The sequence below is a fragment of the Equus caballus genome, chromosome 11 (genome assembly GCF_041296265.1).
Source record: "Equus caballus isolate H_3958 breed thoroughbred chromosome 11, TB-T2T, whole genome shotgun sequence".
Lineage (NCBI taxonomy): Eukaryota > Metazoa > Chordata > Mammalia > Perissodactyla > Equidae > Equus > Equus caballus.
In genome coordinates, this window is record NC_091694.1 from 13,400,867 (window position 1) to 13,419,628 (window position 18,762).

At 43.6% G+C, this 18,762-nt stretch overlaps 1 protein-coding gene across 3 annotated transcripts in view; it reads left to right on the forward strand.

Annotated features, from left to right (window-relative positions):
* The first annotated feature begins 9,352 nt into the window (after nucleotides 1-9,352).
* PRKCA (protein kinase C alpha) overlaps nucleotides 9,353-18,762 on the forward strand; it is a 404,670-nt gene continuing 395,260 nt past the window's right edge. Inside the window, exons 1-2 of one of the 3 annotated variants that reach the window (XM_023652179.2) lie at nucleotides 9,353-10,069; nucleotides 13,102-13,133. In XM_023652179.2, coding sequence (XP_023507947.1) covers nucleotides 9,897-10,069; nucleotides 13,102-13,133 — 205 coding nt within the window. In that variant the 5' untranslated portion in view covers nucleotides 9,353-9,896. The remainder of the gene's footprint in view (nucleotides 10,070-13,101; nucleotides 13,134-18,762) is intronic. The other 2 variants (XM_023652178.2, XM_070226042.1) reach the window with 2 other exon arrangements.

Consider the following 18,762-nt stretch of genomic DNA (forward strand, 5'->3'; position numbering starts at 1 on the left):
ATTATTATTCACTAATGATTCTTTTTTTTTAACTTACATCTAATATTTCATTTATTTATTTTTTCTGCTTTTTCTCCTGAAATATCTCCAGTACATAGTTGTATATTTTTAGTTGTGGGTCCATCTAGCATGGCCTGATGAGGGGTGCCATGTCCGCGCCCAGGATCCAAACCAGCGAAACCCTGGGCCGCTGAAGCGGAGCGCGCGAACTTAACCACACGGCCTCAGGGCCGGCCCCTCACTGATAATTCTTAGCAGCTTAGGCTCCTGGGTTAAAATTGATACAGATGTGGAATAACAAAGTATGAAGCATTGGCTTTTACGTTCCTCTGTAATATCTTTGCCCAGTTCAATGCTCTGAGGCAAATTATACACTCTATCAAAGGAAAAAAACCCCTAGCAAATAGGTGGCAACTTAGATAGACATGTTGAAATATTTGTACTGCTTGTTTGTTCCCACTTTGAGCTGAATAAGGAAGCTCCACGTTCGGTGACCACAAGTCATTCTCGCACCACTGGCTGGAAGACAGGCTTCTCTCTGACTCTTTCAATATTTACATTCTGTCAGCAGCAGCTTTAGTTCCCCCCCGCCCAAAAGATCTCCTAAACTGGGGGGAAAAAAATCCCACTCTACCCTTCAGAGGACCAACTTGGGAGAATTCCTCTTGTCATGCCATAGGGTTGACATGAAAAATGACGATGACACTAGCCATATACGGCAGATCACTTAGGTTTAGGGCACAGCTGTGAGTCAGGCTGCCAGGGTTCAAATCTCAGCTCTGCTGGTCACTAGCTGTGGGATCTTGGATACGTAACCTCACCTCCTTGTGTCTTAGTAACTCTTTCTTCCTCAGAGGTGAAATGGGGATGATATTAACACCCACCTCACATGAGGTGAGGATTGAAGGAGTTACACTTGCCTGTAAAGAGCTTAAAATAATTCTTGGGACATAGTTTAGCCCTCAATAAATGTTAAATGCCTTCTTTTTAAATGCTTTTTCTCTTGTTTCTTTCTCGTTAAACTTCCTAAGTTACTAAGTCAGTTTAGGTCAGCTATAGAGAACTAAAGAATCTAGTAATTTTTTAGAGACATCTAAGGTATTTATTAGAGACAACGTTTATAAATTTAACATTTATGTTTCATTGGTCCAAATGAGCAAGGAAATATCATTGCCTGACTCTGCCTCAGCAGACTTCCCTGGACGTCACAGTTTCCACGTGAGAATAGTTTTCACCAAACAGTACGCTTTCTGCGTTCAGTTAGTTCACGCCTTTGAAATTCCATTAACATTTATTTTCTAAGGCTATGGAGCAATTTAGAAGGCCAGATATTTTTCAATGTTAGACCTTCATTTCTCCACATATGTGGATATATATTTTAGCTCAAACCGTTTTTCGATGACTGACACCCAAACAGTAAGAGACACACTCAGTTCCAAAGGTTATGAATCTAGGTTTGACAACTTTTAGTCCAATTCACCCTGAATGTGTGTTTGATACTTCTAGGAAAGCAACTCAAGTCCTCTTAGGAATGTCTATGCACGTAGTACCTGAGCTATGAAACTTGGGTTTCCCACTGATTTTAGACCCGTGTTAAAAGGGCAGAAAAAAAACTCTACCTAAATGTGGGTATAAGGTAAAATTACACATAAAACTGTCAATGTGAGTTTTTACATCCCTGAGGCTCACTTGTCATTCTTTTGTTTTGCCCAGGAAAACATTCAGAAGGATACGTTTTTAACATTCATGTTTAATTTACTAAAGTTACACATTTAAAACTATAGTTCTTCCTTAAGTTTTTAAGTTCAATTTACAAATCTTACTCTCTCATTGACAAATCACTTTAAAGACGCCTGAGGAAAGTAATAATAAACTGTCAATTTTTTGGCGAACAAGATTTCCCTCATTAAGACTTAAAACTTAAGTTTTATAAACCAAGGGAATTAAACCTATAAAACTGATGAATCTTAAAATTCTAAGTGTTTTAATGCTGCTGACAAAGTCAGTAAGATTTCAACTTAAAATCACAGTCTAAATCCATTACTCAGTTACACATTTTAAATTAGAATCACAAAGTAAATCTGTTAAAACCCCTAATATGCCAAATTCTCTTGAACACGAGTTTACACAGTTTCTAAACTCAGCTCAAAAATACAAATACTGTAGGTTTAATTTATTTGACCATCTCTACAGTTGATTTGAGATCTCCCAGATGGAAGGATATTTATCCACGGAATAGAAGACATTTATATTGTACCTGCCATGTGAGGTTGCCACCTCACCTAGCCAAGGTTGTTGCTAGACATTCCAAAAGAGAATGACATCTGGAACTGTGACACCAAGAGTAACTTTTCTCATGACTGCCTGTGGAGCCGGGCTCTGCCACAGCCTCCAAAATGTAGAATACGCCACTGTGGCATAACAATTATTTTGATCTGAAATCATTTGAGAATCAACAGCTGCAGGAACAGGCTTTTTCTCTGAACTCTCTTTATCTGCCTAAAGGCAGAGCCTCCCAAAAGAATTCGACTGTCACAAATGCCCTCTCTGGGAGTTTCACAACTTTTATCACTGGAGGCATAGTCACTGAAAGAAGAGATCACCTAAACAGATACTGTCACAAGAATATCCTATCTCCCATCTATTTTCCTAAGGGCCCATTTGTCTATCCTAAAAATCACTTGATTTCAAATAAGTGCCCTTTATCCCCGTTCTCCTCCCCTATTAAGATGATAGATAAACTCCAAATTCTAACCAACCTTCTGAGTAACATTTTTCTGTATGCTTCCACATAACATACGTGATTAAAAATTGGTCTTTTCTTTTATTAACGTCTTTTGTCAATTTAATTCACATGCCCCCAATGACAGAACCTTAGTCAATAGAGGAAAAGCTTTTCTTCCCCAAGATCTATCAACTATACTTAGTCAATATAACTATTTGACGTATCTATTTACTGTTCCCTCTCCAGGGTCATTCTTATGATCATACAAACATACTGTCATTTTCCCATTAAAAAAGTGGATTTAGATCTCATTGACCACCTTCCTCACCTTTTTTTACTCTTGTTTGCAACAGCACTGTGCATCTCTGACTTCAGTTTCTCTTTTCCCTTCTCTCTTGAGCCCCCTCCAAACACCTGCTTGCCTCTCCATTGAAACTGTCTGTTCTGCTCGCTGTTCATCCTCGATTTCCGGAACACTGCCCGAGCGTGTCCTAAGTGCTCAATTAATATTTATTAAATAAATTGTGTTTCCAAATACTTTCTCTCGTCTTCCTATTTGTTAGAGCCACACCTTATAGAGACATTTGAATGACGTTTGAATGAATTCCAAGGCTTTGGGGGGCGGGGGGGGGTGCCACACTCTAGTTCTAAGGCCATGCCAACCACAGATACAATCCCAGATCGTACACTTTGCCAAAAAATATTGTGTGCATTCAAAAGAACCAGCTATCATCTCTGCATTGGCTCTGGTGAAACAGCTCCAGCCAAGGGAAGGCTGGCCTTCCGCGTCGCTTAATGATTTACCTATATAAACCTTGTTGGACATGCCTTCTGAGCTCCTTCTCCAAGTTTTGCTTGAATCTTTTCCCTATGTCAATTGGTGGGAGTTGGGCTATTTTTACTCCATTACTGCACACAGCATAAAACATCCAAACTAACACAAGGTCAAGGTTTTGAAGGTAGTTATGCATGTGTACTAAATGACGGCTATCATAAAAATAGAAGTGAGCATATGTGAGGAGTTAAATTTTGTTAGGTGGAAGTGTGCACGACTTCCCTCTCCCACTCAAATCACCAGAGAGAATATAAATTACACAAAGGCAGGGATTAGGTCCCTTTTGCTCACCACTGTATCAACAGATAGTAAACACACAATATAATATATTAATATTCCAGGACCTAGCATTTACTGTTGAACAAATGGACAAGAATCTGGTAATTGCCAGCACCCTCCCTCTGCTCAGCTACCTGACGCTCATTCCTACTCCAGCCTACCCACCCCCACCCCCATTTAAAACCAGTTTAAATTCCTAGACTTTTTGTGATGCAAAATCATAGAAAAAGTACAGAAGGCCTTCCTCTGAAGGGAGAGGAGGAGGGAGGTTTTGTCGAAAGTGATATATAATAAAGACAAAAAATAATAAAGGGGCAGAGAGAGAGAGTAAAAGCTGAGAGGAGAGGAGGCAATACTTTTTTGGGGGAGTAAGGGGGTTTCTGAGAGGCTATTGAGAATGTGGGAGCTCAGGGACCGTCCCGGTGGCACAGTGGTTAAGTTCTCACATTCCACTTCGGCGGCCTGGGGTTTGCTGGGTTCGGTTCGGATCCCGGGTGCAGACGTGGCATCGCTCATCAAGCCATGCCGTGGTAGGCGTCCCCACATAGAAAGTAGAGGAAGACGGGCACAGATGTTAGCTCAGGGCCAGTCTACCTCAGCAAAAAGAGGAGGATTGGCAGTAGTTAGCTCAGGGCTGATCTTCCTTAAAAAAAAAGAGAAAGAACGAGAATGCGGGAGCTCAGAGTGAACGTGGTGGGAGGCGGAGGAGAGAGAAAGGGGGATTGAAAAGTCTGGTTGGGGGTAAGGAGTTGGATTTTGTTTGAAGCCCTTTGAGGGCCATGAGACGTGAATGACACTTCTTTTAATTTTAACTTGCTTCCATTTGCCCGTTGGACCATGCTAATTTAAATGTGACTCCACTCCAGAGCTGACCCTCTCTCCTTTTGCGTCACAGCAGAAAGACTCCGAGCTCCTGGAGGACAGGAGCATGTCTTCTCCATCTTGTATTCCCGGGTCTAGCGGAGTGCCTGCCAGGAGTTGGAGCTCAATGACTGTTTTTGGAACTAGATGGAACTCAACCTGACTCACACCTGCTGGACAGAGTGGGCTTGTCTCAGCCCTCAGGGAAAGGCAGCTGAATGTCATGTGGGAGGACCAAATGGTTCTTCCGCTAGTCCTCTTGTAGTTTGTCTGTTTATCTGTTTTAGTGTACTTAGCTATTTAGCTTTAAAACTTTTTACAGTTTTGTTGAGGTATAATTGATTTATAATAAACTACATACATATTTAAAGTGTACAATTTGGTGAGTCTTGATATGAGAATACCTGTGAAACCTACAAATAATGAACATAGCCATCACCCCAAAAGTTGCCTCCTGGTGTTGATGTTTTGACATGTATTGCTTTGTTTCAAGGTTTTATTATCTAGAGATAAAGAGATAAGGTAGGGGATGGATTAAACTGGATTCATCAGGAACTGATGACTGTTGAAGCTGGGGGATGGGTACATGGGATTCATTGCTTTAACACTTGCATGTGCAGATTCTTTTCGCTAGGCAGCTTGGGGGAAGCAACATGAGATAACCCTCAAGTAACTGCTCCCATTTCAATTAAATGAGCAGTGACTGGAAAGGCATGGAAAGGCTTGGGTCCTTTTCAAGCAGCGTTTTCAAAGAATCCAGGCAGTATGACCTTTGCTAAAAAGCAGTTTAAAGGTGAAGGTGGTGGCAAGGTTGTAAGCTTGAAATGTGAACTCCAAGACAAATTTTTTATACTCCCTCCATGTGTATAGCTCTCGCTTCCTAGTTGAGAGTCTCTGGGAGTAGAGGGAAATAAATCTGTCACTCTGGGAGGAAGAATGTGCTTTGGAGAGGGGAGCTCTTGACTCACTTTGTCCAAAATGCACTTGGTAAAGCTGAGAAGTACCATCCCACCCTGCATTTGTATGAGACCTGAGGGTTTACTAAGCACTCTTATGTACATCATCTGGTTCAATTCTTAAGATCCTAGGGTAGTTATGAACATCTCCATTTTTAGATGGAAATACACAGACTTGGAGGAGTTCATTTATCCAAGTTACGCAAACCAGTAAGTGCTGGAGCTAGTACTCAAACCTAGGTCTTCTGAGTCCTACATCTGGTTGGTGCCATGGCTACTGTAGGACAACTGGAAGAAAGTGAAGGAAAAATGCTTTATGGAGGAAGCTGAAATCCTGGACACCAAGAAGCTGCCTTGCGCCAGTCCACTCAGGAATTCAAATCCCAGTTGTAGACCGGAGCTAAGGAGGAGGTGAGGGTCAATGGTTTAAAACAGACGTCTCAAACATTTTACATTCAAATTGGTACAGTCTGTACTCAATGCAACAACAACAAAATTCTGACAATACAACCTTTTGCATTAACAATAATAAGTATCTCCTTTTTGGTTAAATAAAAACATCAAAAATATTATGGCTTCCAATGCCCTTTCAAAATGTGACTCCTAGGCTAAAGGCTTCTATTCCTGTACAGAAAAGCATCTATGTCCCCATGACCCAGAGACAGTCACTTAAATAAACATTTTGCTATATATAAGTTTATATATGTGTGTGCGTACATGCATAAGCATATTTACATTTATACAGATGTGGGTGTACATAAGTGTACAGACATTTTAAAAATTGGGATTTTACTTTAAATACTGTTTTCCATCCCGCTTCTTTCACTTACTAGCAAATTATGGACTTTTGCTTTTTTTTGAGGAAGATTAGCCCTGAGCTAACTGCAGCCAATCCTCCTCTTCTTGCTGAGGAAGACTGGCCCTGAGCTAACATCCATGCCTCTCTTCCTCTCCTTTATATGTGGGATGCCTACCAAAGCATGGCTTGCCAGGCGGTGCCATGTCCACACCGGGATCCGAACCAGCGAACCCTAGGCCACCGAAGCAGAACGTGCAAACTTAACCACTGCACCACCGGGCCGGCCCCTATGGACTTCTTTTAATACAAAATATCCAATCAGAGATCTCTGGTGTTTTGCTTCGATGCCCTTCAAAAGTTACTTTTTTTTCTAAAGTGGGAACAAATGTTTTCAAAAGTGCAACAGGGTAGACACAGTGGAAGTTAAGTCTCCCACACCTCTGCACAACCCTTCCTGGAAGCCTTGCCGTGAACTTCTGACGGGGGCTTCTGACTCACCCGCCCCTATGAACCACCATCCTGCTCCCAAACTTACAAGGCATCAGCCGCTGCCCAGCTAGACCTTGTCTCTACCCATTTCTTGAGACCTGCCATTCACCCTGCCTCTAAACACCGCTAATTAACTATGCATTGCACCAGTTGTCTTAACTCTCCTAAACCTGAATTCAGCGCATAGAGCAAAACGTGAGCCTTTAAATCCTTATGGTCACTATAAATCTCAGAATCAAGCTTTTTCTACACTTGAAAGCAACTCCGATCGCTCAAAATGAAAATGGCCTGGTCCTTTTGAAAACGGACCAGTTATCTGCAGAGAGCAACAAGTTTGAAGTTGCATCGTAAAGACTATTGGTTTTAAGTAAACCACTCTGGTTCAGAAGCATCAGTTTAGTGGCTGACTTTGATGCCAGCCTCCAGCCTCTGGGTCGCCCTGGTCTAGGTAACACCTCTCCAAAGAGTCTCGAGCTTACTTCTCAAAGGCAGGGGACACAGAGAAGGGTTCTCACAAACTCTGTGCCAGCCTACCATTCCCTGTTTTTTCCCGTCACCTTCCTCATGAAACAGCAGACTCTAAAATAATTACTAATGCTCATGACTGACTGACCACTCTCTCCCAGGGGTTCTCTTTCCATAATCCCCTCCATTTTAGTGCTACCATGAGGACTTCTTCATGGGCTGCAGGGGCCAACTGTAGCCCACATTCCCATCAGTCCTCGCTATGGGCAATGTTACACTGCTTAATAATTTCTTGTCCCAGGTGCATCTCCACCCTGGCTCCCACAATTGAGCTAAACTGTAGGCAATTGAGCACTTAAGCTCAGCCCAGCTATCAGTCAACAAACTTCCGGTTAATTCTCTCCACACCCACAAGGGATAACAGTAATAACTGAGACAAGAAAGCAAAGCCACGACCTGAAAGAAGAGAGAAATATTGTTTTCATCTGGTCTGCTCACTGCTGAGATCAGTCACGCCACTCTGTACGTAGAAGATGGCCAGGCTGCTGCCAAGGTCCATTTGGTTCTTAGCTCATCTTCCCTGGGACTTTGCTCACAGATTCCGCGACCAACAACCCCACCCTCCAACTCTCCCATATTTTTCTTCCATCGTTACATCAAAGCTTCAGGGAAATAGAAACTTGCCTTCATAAAATGTGTGAGGACCACTGTCTTAAAGATGTCTTTGAGGAAAGAACTCTGTTTCATTCTTTTTTGCCTCCTTGGACCAGTGGGGGTCGCCATGAATGGCAAAATTTCTGAGCAGATAGACTATCAAGCAGCTTCTCTTTAAGCACCAACTACATTGGCTCAAGAAACTGTAAATGGGCCAGCAAAGTGCATGCCCCACCAAAGGCCAGTCAATAGCTTACACCTGTTAAAATAGAAAAGCCGGTCCTATCTTCAAGCATTTAGTTAGGCAGTCTTAAAAAATGGTAGCCCTCCTCGGTCTGTGTGATATGCTCCAAGCAGTACCTATCTTTGAAAAGTTTTCTTTCTTCTTTTTGTAAAACTTCTTGAGAGATTAAACATTCTCTTTTTGATGTCTTCAATTCATGAAGTTGTTTTGTGAACTTAGCGAATCTGACAATGAAATGAACAATAATGAAATGCTGGGAGATGGTTGTTTCCCTTATGTATTTTAGCATCCTAGAGGCAGAACTAATTAATATTCAGCAAATGATTAGTTGGTATGTCCCACGTGCATCCCTTGCCTGTCCATGCCAGCTACCCTTTCACAGCAGTTTTACTCGGTAATTTACAAATGAACTGGTTGCACTCTGCACCTGCCAGTATTACAGTAATTAGCTTAGGATGCAAAATGATTTCTAAATTAAGGTTCTGGACTTGTAAAATCAAGAAAGCCTGATCATCAACGTTGTAACTGTGGCAGCCAATGAGTAACGGGATAAATAACTAGGACAAGTCCTTTAATCATTCTACGTACAAATTAGATGTCTATACAAGACGCAGATGAAATATAGGCCAAGGGTTGGCAGGTGAAAGGGTCAGTGTGCAATGATTTAAAATCGCCCCCTTTCTCCTGCTGTATATAAAAGAGCGTGAAGGTCTAGGGGTTGGGCGTCTTAGGGTACACCCAGTTGGAGTGACATGTTAGCCAGGTGAAACCTCAAACTGATACCGGCTAATAAAACCTGGACATTGTGCCCTAGAAATACCAGTGGGTCCTGAAAGATGGAGAAGGGGTAGCTGCTGTGTGTGCGAACGGAGAGTGAGCATCCGAGCGGGTCGGACCGAGCGGCGTCCCGTCCTGGGACTCGGGGCTGCGCTCGGCCACGCAGACCTCCGACTCCGGAGAGGAGAAAAGATCAGCGAGGAGGGGGAGGATGAGCTGGAGAGAGCGAGCGGGAGTGGGAGGAGAAGACGGGAGAGGAGCGGAAGGAGGGGAGAAGGAGGAGAGCCGGGCGGAGGAGGGGAGCAAAAGGGAGGAAAAGAGAAAGGCGGCGGAGGAGAACGGGCCCGCCCCTCCCGGCGTCCTCCTCCGCTCCCAAATTCGGGCGGGCCCTCTCCGGGCCGCCGCCGCCGCCGCCTCCGCTTTCCCGGCTGCTTCGAAAACGCGGAGGCGCCGACTCCTCCGGCGCCCGCGGCCGCCCCGCGCGCGCTCCCGTGGGCGCGCGGCCACCCTCGCCGCGCGGCTCTCGCACTCGGGGCATGCGCGGTGGGCGGCGCCGCTCCGGCCGCCTCTGCCGCCGAGAGTAGGAAGCGCGAGCGCCGGGCGCCGGGCTGTCAGTGAGCGTGGGGCCAGCGAGCGAGCGAGAGAGCTGCTCCGGCTCCCGCTCCCGCTCCCGCTCCGGCCCGACTCTGCCGGCCGCCCTCGCCGCGCCGCCTCGCAGCGCCCCGGCCGCCGGCCCGCGCCCCCCGCCCCCACCCCCCGGCCCTCCCCAGCTGCTGCTCCCCGGCGGAGGCAAGAGGTGGTTGGGGGGGACCATGGCTGACGTTTTCCCGGCCAACGACTCCACGGCGTCTCAGGACGTGGCCAACCGCTTCGCCCGCAAAGGGGCGCTGAGACAGAAGAACGTGCACGAGGTGAAGGACCACAAATTCATCGCCCGCTTCTTCAAGCAGCCCACCTTCTGCAGCCACTGCACCGACTTCATCTGGTAGGTGCGCGCGGGGCGCGGCGCACGGACGGCACCCCGGATCCCTCTGGCGGCGCCCGGGGCTGGGGGGGCCAGTTCCTCCCTAGTCTGGGGTCCTTTCGCCCCGGGGACCCTCGCCCGGGCCCCCCAGTCCAGGCGCGTGCACCCCCGGGGCAGACTCATTCAGGGAACTTGGAGAGCCGGCGGGAGTCCGAACTCGCGCGCGGCCGCCCCGGCCACTCTCGCGCTCGGGCAGGACTCCCAGGGAAGTGGCCGCCGGGTCCCACACCCCCTGCCGCAGGAGGGGTCTGGCCCCGCGCGGGAGCCGCGTTAATCCCCTGCACAGGTCTAGGGCTCCCGTCGCCCGGGCGCGCCCCCCCTCCCGTACAGTAAGGACCGTGGAGAGCCGCTTGCCCGCGTGTGAGCGAAGGGGAAAGCCACAAGGAGAATCCAGAGGGCAGAGTTTCCGGAGAAACGCGCCCGGGAGGAGCCGGGGGAGCCCCGGCGGCTGCGCCGCGCGGTCCAAGTTGGCGAGCCAGGCTGGGCGCAGTCGGGGGGTGTGTAGTTTGCGTTTCCCATCGAGCTTGGACTCCACTGGAGCCTTGGGTCCCTGCCTACTGTAGCTTGTATCTACTGGGCACGCAGAGACGGACTTTTCTGGGTGAGCCCAGAGAGCGGAGAGGCAACAAACTGTTGAAAGCTTGCCGTGGGGGAGGGGGAACTAAAACGGAGCAGGCAAATGGCAGAAGGGCAGAGGGAGTCATTTAAAATAGACCCTGTCAACACGAGATTAGACCTGTAACCCTGTCCATGAGGACAGAGGCCTTATTTAAGAAAAATACTGTAAGGGCTAAAGGTGTCAGAGTTCAGGTAATTTCTAATGAACTTAGGTATTCTTAATTTGGGGGATCTGGGGGTATGGGGGGAATTGATAAAAAGATGGGCTTCTGGGATCTCTGAACCCTGTAAAACTAGTGAAATTGTGTTTGTATGAGCTCTTTTTTTTTCTGGCAAGAGAATCGTTGCTTTTATTAACTGATTCTTAAAAGGTAGGTGACCCCCCCCCCCCAAAAAAAAACGTTTAGAAAGCTGGAACGAAGGGAACGCCAGGTGCTCCAGTCTGAGGAGCAGTGGTTTTGTTTTAGGTTGCCAGACACCCTCTGTCTTCTACCTCCTGTTCCTGGATGTAGGAAGCTCCTCAAATCAGGGCTGTGTCTGGAGTTCCTTAACTCCTCTCTCTCCTAGGCTGGGGCGCTCTACCAGGGTGACGGTTCCACAGAGTGCACCCTGCCACCAGCCAGTTGTATGTGTATATCTTGTTAGGGCCCTAGGGAAAATGTATGGATGGCTCTGTCTGAATCCATCACACCTGCGGGAAAACATCTCTTAGGGAGTCCCACAAATGTGGTGCTAATAAGGTGCTTAACTTCTCCTTTATGGAGGGCTCTGTTGAATCCATCACATCTGGGCAAAATCATCTCCAAGGGAGAAGTCCCACAAATGTGCTAATAAGGTGCTTAGTTTTTCATTTGTGGATGGCTCTATTTGAATGCATCACACCCCGGGGGGGAAACATCCCACAGATGTGGTGCTAAGAAAGGTGCTTAATTTTTCCTTTCTTTCTTAGAAATCTCAGAAATACACTTTTATGAACAGCACAGCCACCTCTATGAATGATTTCTTCTGTGTAGCCAGCATATGAAGCAATGGTGCTCAAGGTGTAGGTAACTGTAGATAAGGCTATTTAAAATAAGTTCTTGGAGCGTCAGGGCAAAGAGGCTATTGTGTATAGTTAAGGGGAGGCCTTTAGCCTCCTGGGTTAACTGTGAAATTCCATTTAAAGGGAACAGACTGCTGATTACTTTTGCAGGAAGTAGGTAAGGTAGAAAAGAAACTCGCAACATACATACCCAGGCTAGCTAATGTCTTTCCACTATCAATTGCCCTGAAGGATTAGGCCCTGGTGACCTGATGTGGCACACCAGGTCACCAGGTGTAATGTGAAATGGAAAATAAAGGGCTGCCTCTCTTCTTCCTCCCTGACTCACCCCTGTACCACTTCTCCACTTAACTAGTTGTAAAGCAACCACTTGAAGTTCCAGGAAAATATTCACCAGGATTATCTAGCATTGGTTTTAATTTTTCAATTTTCTTTCATTATTGTTTCTCTGGGTCCTTGATTTACAAGTTTTATTTAAATATTAAAACACCGATATTTTAAAACTAAATGTTTGGGCTTGAGTATGTTTTGGGGAGGATGAGTATGTTAATTATAAAGATATGTGAAGTGTTTTGTAAATTTAAAATGCTATGTAAAGCAAGAGATTATGACTAATAACCTTCTGAGAAAATTCTAATGCAGTTCGTCCTGGTTGGAATAGTGTTTGCAGTTTAATGCCCGTTTCAGAGTTCTCTGCTTCGAGAGTAAATTCTTTAATTTACAAGAACAAAATAGCCTCTGTATGTGCCTTGAATGCTCTTGGTTCTCAAGGAAAGTGAGATCGTGATCTCAAATGCAAACAAGAGGAATGATACTTTGTAAAACCTGGCTCCTTTAAGCCAAATTTAATGTTAAGAGTGATGCTGTTTGGCAATTTCTAGACAAATAATATTTTAAAGTCGTAACAAGTGACGAAGCCCCTTTTTAGTTGTCTTTAGGGAGAGAAGGATTTTCCATTGGTCTGTAGGGACCAAATGAAGCCTTTTTTTAAACCATAAGGTCTTTTTTGTTACTTGATTATGTAGCCAGCTACTTTGAATATGCAGTCATGTTCTTGTCTTGAAATTTAAGTGTTGATAACAAAGTCTAAAAAATTGGAAAGAACCTTGATACATTGAAACAGTTCAGTGAGCTTTCAGAGGCCAGAGATTTTTTTCAAAGTTAAATTGACACAGTACTCTGATTAGCTATTTGGGGATGTTTTTCCTATCAAATCGTTGGGTTTCATGTACAAGTCTTTAACTCTGTAGAATACTTTGTCACGTAACTGGCTTAAATATGGTATCCAACACAAAATATGTTAAGAGATTTTGTTCTTGTTTCTGTCTTTCAGGGGGTTTGGGAAACAAGGCTTCCAGTGCCAAGGTAAGCTGCCACGTTGGATTTTCTTTTCAAGTACAACACAAAATAAGCATTCCAAACCGGAACAGGGTTTCAGTCATCTTTTCTTTCTGATCCAAAAAGAAAGTTGTTTAGATATTTTCGAAATATGAGGGCTATAAATTTGGGCCTTAAAAAAAAAATCATATGGAATTGCCTAGTAATCTGCATAGAGAGCTGCCTTTTTCTCATTGAAAAGAAAAAAAACCTTCCTGTAATCTTATTTTTTGCCAAGAACATTCTTGTCAGAAACTGCTGTCTTTGTGTGGGTGTTCAGGAAAAAATGGAACCACTTTGTATTCGTGTGGCTTTTCTTTCTTGTTCTTCCTCTGTCCCTACCCCTCTCTTTTACCTATGTGTTGGGTTGGACTTCTGACTCATTTTAGACCATGCATCATACTAGTAAGTTTTTTTGTTTTTTGATTACCGATTGTCATCCAGGACAAAGTTTGCTCATTTTAAAGTTCCGTAGCTGATTAGCTAATGACTGGTTGCTGTAGTACGAGGCACATTTTTCCTTCAGCTTAAATATGTAACAACGTATGACACTATCCATTGCGTCCAGAAAGAAATCAATTCGTTTTCTCCTCTGATCTGTAGTTGCATTTCAAGCATGTCAAATATCTAACTTTTCATACTCTCCATTCTATCTGTTTAAACAATTTTTTTTTTAACACTTTATAGTTTGTGAAGGCATCCCAGGTTTATTAGCTTACCTTCTGGCTTTCCTGCTCCCTGTCTATCTTATGTTTATTTAGTTCTGGTTACATTTCCCATCTGGGCATAGGTTTATTATTAGGGCAAGTGGAAAGTACATTCTAGCCTGGAAAATATGCTAACACTGTTTAATATTAAGCGCATTAGAGAGAGGCACTGTGTGTACTTTTTATAACTTTAAAATTGTGCTGTTAAGTTGGTTACCTTTTAAAACCTTCTGCAAATTTGTGAACTTATTTCTCACATACATTTTCTAAACGTATTTTAGGTGTAGATATTTTATGGTGTAATTATTCATTAATAATCTACCTTTCTTCACAATGTGCTTAAAACCCCTATTGAATAAATCATTTTGAGAGTTACATTGGGAAATCAAGGGATATTCCTTTAAAAAAGAGTAAAGAGAGAGGTGTGTTGCCCCAGTCTCTTTATAAAAGATGGAAGGAAGTTGTAGCTCTTTCCAGTTCTTAATGTTGTGGACCTAAACTGCATAGGCAACCTTTGGGCCTAGGCTTGACGGTGATTTTAGGAAGTTTAAAGATGTAAACTTCTGATTCTGGGCTAATGTGACTCACATCTATGGCCATTTTTGGTTGTGTTTGGGTGGGGACCTATGGAAACTTATAAGAAAAATATTTATTACATTTTCTAAATAATATGATGTCCAGGAAAAAGTGAGTATGTTAATTAAAAACTATCATTTTCTGCATACAAAGAACTCAGGCTAAGGTTGGTCCCTTTTAGATCTGCTCATCTGAGCATATATTGTTGGTAAAATCAGAGTAGGCCCATTCTTGGGCCACAAGGGGAAACTAAATGGTTTCCCCCAGAGAGCATCTATGGAACTTTTAGTGGATTAGCAGATTAACAGTCTCACATCAGCATAACTTACTTTTACCTAAATTATGAAAGCGATACTCACAAAGACTGTAGACACTCTACAGAAAAGTGAAGTGGTACGCCCTTCTCCCTTCCCACTCTCAGGGATAACTTTTATCTAAGATGTCCATTCATTCACTCATTCACATATAGCTTTTAAAAAAGAGATCACAATTTTCAGTCGTTCTGCAGCTTATCTCCCTCAGCAGCATGTGGTATGGACATCCTTCTGTGTCAAAACATCAGTTCTTTATTCTTTTTAGTGGTTTCGTGTGTGGATGTATCAGGTTTATTCACCCGTTTCTCTGTTGATGGATATTTTCATTGTTTCTAAGTTCTTACTAGTATGAATGCAGCTATCGAGAATATCCTTGGACACTAGTGTAGACATTTCTACAATAGGTACCTAGAAGCGTGTGTGTACATTTTAAATTTTAATGAGTACAGCTAAGTTGCTCTCCAAAAAGGTTCCAATTTACATTTTCAGTATTAATATACAAGGAGACTCTCCTTTCCCTTCACTCTTCCCAGTGTTGGGTAGTATAAATCTTTACCAGTTTTGCTCTGGTGGCTGAAGAGGGCCTCTTTTTTCAATTTCTATCTCCTGGATAAGGTTGAGCATTTTTTCAAACATGTGTTAGCCATTTGTATTTGTTCTGTGAATTGGCTCACTGTATGTGATATTTGAAATTTAGGATTTACAGACCAGACAAATTAGAGCAGTGACTATGTGCTTTGCTTTGGTGAAGAATTAAACCACAGATCTCTTTAAATAATGAGTTCCCCTACTGCATTTACAAATTTTAGTTCACAGAAACCATTTCAAGTATAAATCTATTTGTAACATGCTATCTGCCTGTTGCATTTTGTTTAGTATGTGTCATCTGTGTTTGACTTTGAGTAGGCGTATGATAATCCATTATATCTTATTGTTTATTAGAATTAAGAAGGATATGTTAGCTCAGGACGGTGCTTTTTAATTTCATGAATATAGCTATCCAATGTTTCCTATTTTGGCATTCGCCTGGAAATTAGTCTTTCTTTCAGTATTTTGGACCATTTTGGAATATATGTTTTCTCTTAATGTTCTCTAACTTAAAAATTTTCCTCTTGGTTCTGTTTGATAGTCTCATTCTTATTCAGGAGAATCATTCATTCTCATCTGTGCCTTTGGCAACATACCCTCTGGAGATGGCAGCTGGAGTCTGAGACTGCTTTTTTTTTTTTCCTTGATGAGGAAGATTAGCCCTGAGCTTACATCTGTGCCAGTATTCCTCTACTTTATATGTGGGTCACCACTGCAGCATGGCTGACGAGTGGTATAGATCCACACCTGGGATCCAAACCTGCGAACCTGGGCTGCTGAAGCAGAGTACACCAGACTCAACCACCACCATGCCATGGGGCTGGACCCCTGAGATTGCTTTTTGTATTCCTTATCCATCAGAGTTTTCTCACCTGATGGAGGCAGTGTCTTCTAGCTTTTAGTATGTAGTGTGTTTCTTTGGTCAGTAGATAAAATGTCTTTAGCTGAGTCTACTTTAATTAGAGAGGTGCATATGCTCCAAATGAGTCACACATTCATGTAGTAAGATAGCTTCACAGCTAAAATGTTCATCATCATTTTACTTAGTACATGTTAAGAATTGGAAGACTAAGGAAATGGGTTTTCTATATACTGGGTTTGTAATCTGTGCCATTTAGGAAGCATTATATTTTATAAGCATGGAAAAAAGCTTGTAAGGTTATTTCTGACTTCTTCCCTTTCTCAAGATACAACGTAAATAGAAGCAGGAGACTTTTCTCAAGAGAGATCTATTGCGTTCTTCCCACTTTCACTGAGTGGGCTCTCTGGTGTTCTTATTTGTGTTGCAGTACAGGTGTACAACCCTGAAAACCGAAGCTATGGGGCAGGTAACACAGGAGGATCCCTTGTGAGAATTTGCTGCCTGAAATAGTGAAACCCAGGGCCTTAAACACTGGGGAGAAGAAAGAAGAGTGCAGGGTCGATCAAGAAGCTGTGAAATGTTTTTCTTAAGGGTCTTAGTGATGAAGACAAGCTCGTCCCTTCGTAGCTCTGAAATGACAGGATTCAAATCCACCCTTTGATTTTGTTCAGCTTAACATTTGGTGTGCTGGATCTCAGTGCTTATTTCATCTCCCTGAGGCTAGCAGAGGGCTGGTCCCACCCTTATTTTTTCAGAGAAAGGAGAGAGAGAAAGGGAAGTAGGCCTGTCTGGCTTGGTCATTGATGAAATTGAGATTCAAACTGGGAAGGTCTGTTTCCAGTCAGTAATTTCTGTCCTGCACCAGATGCTTCCAAAAGCTGTCGTCACAGAACAGAGCGATCCACCCGGCTGCTCGGATATTCTCTTCCTTTGGGACAGGGGAGCCGAAATGGACTTATCTGTTACTTTCACTACTGGACAAGGGCATCAGCCAACTCTATTTCCTTTCCTCCTCAGTTAGTAAGACTCAGGCACTTCCCTAATTACAGTGACAGAAACAGCCTCTCAAAATATGACCTGTTTATTTGATGTGCCAAACAGTTACTTACATAGTCTGTTAGCTCTGTAACCTCGGCATGTTTTTCCTGATTTTCCTATTCTTTTTCTCTGTTTAATGTCACAAATTAAAATGTACTGCTATCCCAGGCTCTTTGATTGAGATACCCTAAAGAGACAACATTAGAATTAATCCTTGCCAATGACCCTGATTGACAGGAGACTGGGGTCCTGAATGATCCACACAGGATGTTTGAGGGGTCTGCGGGGCACGAATTCACATTTATGTGCTTTCACTATGCCACTGTGAATCTGCTTTGAATCTTGAGCCATTTCCCTTCTAAGAATACACCAAATATTGTACTTAACCTCTGACTCTAACTGATGCTCTGTATTTTTTCAGTAGTTAAGGGTTAAACAATCAGTTTCTTTTTCCGTTTGCTGATGACATTCTGTTTTGAAGGCCTGTTTCAGGGTGGATATTTCCATCGGCTCACCTGAGCTGGATGGTGTTTTAAATTCCTGCTGTAAGAATGAAAGTTGCTGTTTGAGGGGAGAAGAAAAAAGAATGAGTCCCCCCCTTGGCTGTATGGACTCAGAAATTTCAGAAAACCAGGCTGATTTAAGGGAGGGTGACCTTTAACAGAAAGGGGATCGAGTTGGCAGCTTTTAAGAAAAGGATGTCTAGTTATTCTCATCACAGGCTGCAGGATTCTGAGAGCCACGCAGTGTGGACACCAAACGCCAAGAGGGATGGAAATGATTTGAGGTCCAAGCTGGGCTGAATCATGAGTTTGGTTGCTTTAACAGAATATTGGTCCTTCCACGGACTGGCTCAGCCACCCCTAAACTCAGTGACAGCCCACTGATTTTCAAAGTTGATGCCAATATTTTCCATCATCCTTCATCTTCAAAACAGGTCAACATCTTGGCATCCCACTTCTCCTTGGTTACCCAGCCCCCTCCCCCCCCCCCCCCCCGCCCCAAATTTTAAGCTATGTTAACTATAGATGAACTCTTGGGGTTATCTCTACAGTTCCCAAAAGACAGGTCCTTAGAAGAGTGAGTGTCATTTAAAATTCTGGAGGTTTTACGCTGAGGTCAGATCAAAGCATATTTCAGCTTCAAAGGTGAAATTGCCAGGAATACCTAAAACAGAGAAAAGTGCGGTGGAGGTGGGCAGTTAGAACTGCTTTTCTTTTCAACAGTTCTTCCTCCACAAAAATGCATTCATCCTCGTTAGAAGTAGGGACGCATGGACAAAACTAGTGTTGAGTATTCCCATTTGGTGCTATTTACTTGCTACAAAATCATTTCTGTTTTCAAAATAGCATTAACTGCAGAGCTTCCCTGTCAGGATGAAGTCCAGCTCCCGGGCAGGGCTCTTACGTCCCTCTGTCTTGCTTTTTTCAGGCTCATCTAAGGATGCTTCCATTCCTCCCATCCTCCAGTCATTCTGAATAAGTTGCAGTTTCCCAGAAAGTATTTTATTCAATTCTTTCCCCAACTTCTTT